This window comes from Penaeus monodon, chromosome 20, assembly GCF_015228065.2.
Source record: "Penaeus monodon isolate SGIC_2016 chromosome 20, NSTDA_Pmon_1, whole genome shotgun sequence".
NCBI lineage: Eukaryota > Metazoa > Arthropoda > Malacostraca > Decapoda > Penaeidae > Penaeus > Penaeus monodon.
Genome location: NC_051405.1, coordinates 43,070,310 through 43,070,757, shown reverse-complemented (window position 1 = coordinate 43,070,757; position 448 = coordinate 43,070,310). Strand labels below are relative to the sequence as shown.

At 40.2% G+C, this 448-nt stretch overlaps 1 protein-coding gene across 1 annotated transcript in view; it reads right to left on the bottom strand.

Moving 5' to 3' along the window:
- The window catches only part of LOC119586003, a 5,741-nt gene that overhangs the window by 4,785 nt on the left and 508 nt on the right, over nt 1-448 (bottom strand). Inside the window, exon 3 of the mRNA XM_037934715.1 lies at nt 42-109. Within this exon, the coding sequence (XP_037790643.1) occupies nt 42-109 (68 nt within the window). The remainder of the gene's footprint in view (nt 1-41; nt 110-448) is intronic.

The window sequence follows — 448 nt, the reverse complement described above, 5'->3', positions numbered from 1 at the left end:
CCCAGTCTACAAAACCGCCTTTGCCCCTTGCTTCGGCCTACCTCCATGGAGCCGGGAACCGAGGCGCTCGATACATCCACCTCCTTGGCCGTTCCCGTCGTCGGCAGATCTACGGAAACCCAGTTTCGTCATCAACGGCGTTTGTCATTAATCATGCCATGCAGTTCTAGATGATAGATATATTCCTGTTTCTTTTGAATCTAGATAGGGATTGGCAATTAACTAGGAAGGTTAAATCTTGATGCTTATTTAAATGAGATTTCAATATATGAACTTACAAATACATCATCAAACTATAAGGCAATTAATGGCTATTGCCGGAGATGAGTTTAATCAGATGCATCTAACAGTGAAATGGGCTTTGCATATATGAAGCTTATCGAAAATTAACATTCATCCAACTATAATGGAGATAAAGTCTTATATATTAGACAAGAAAGAAGCAGAT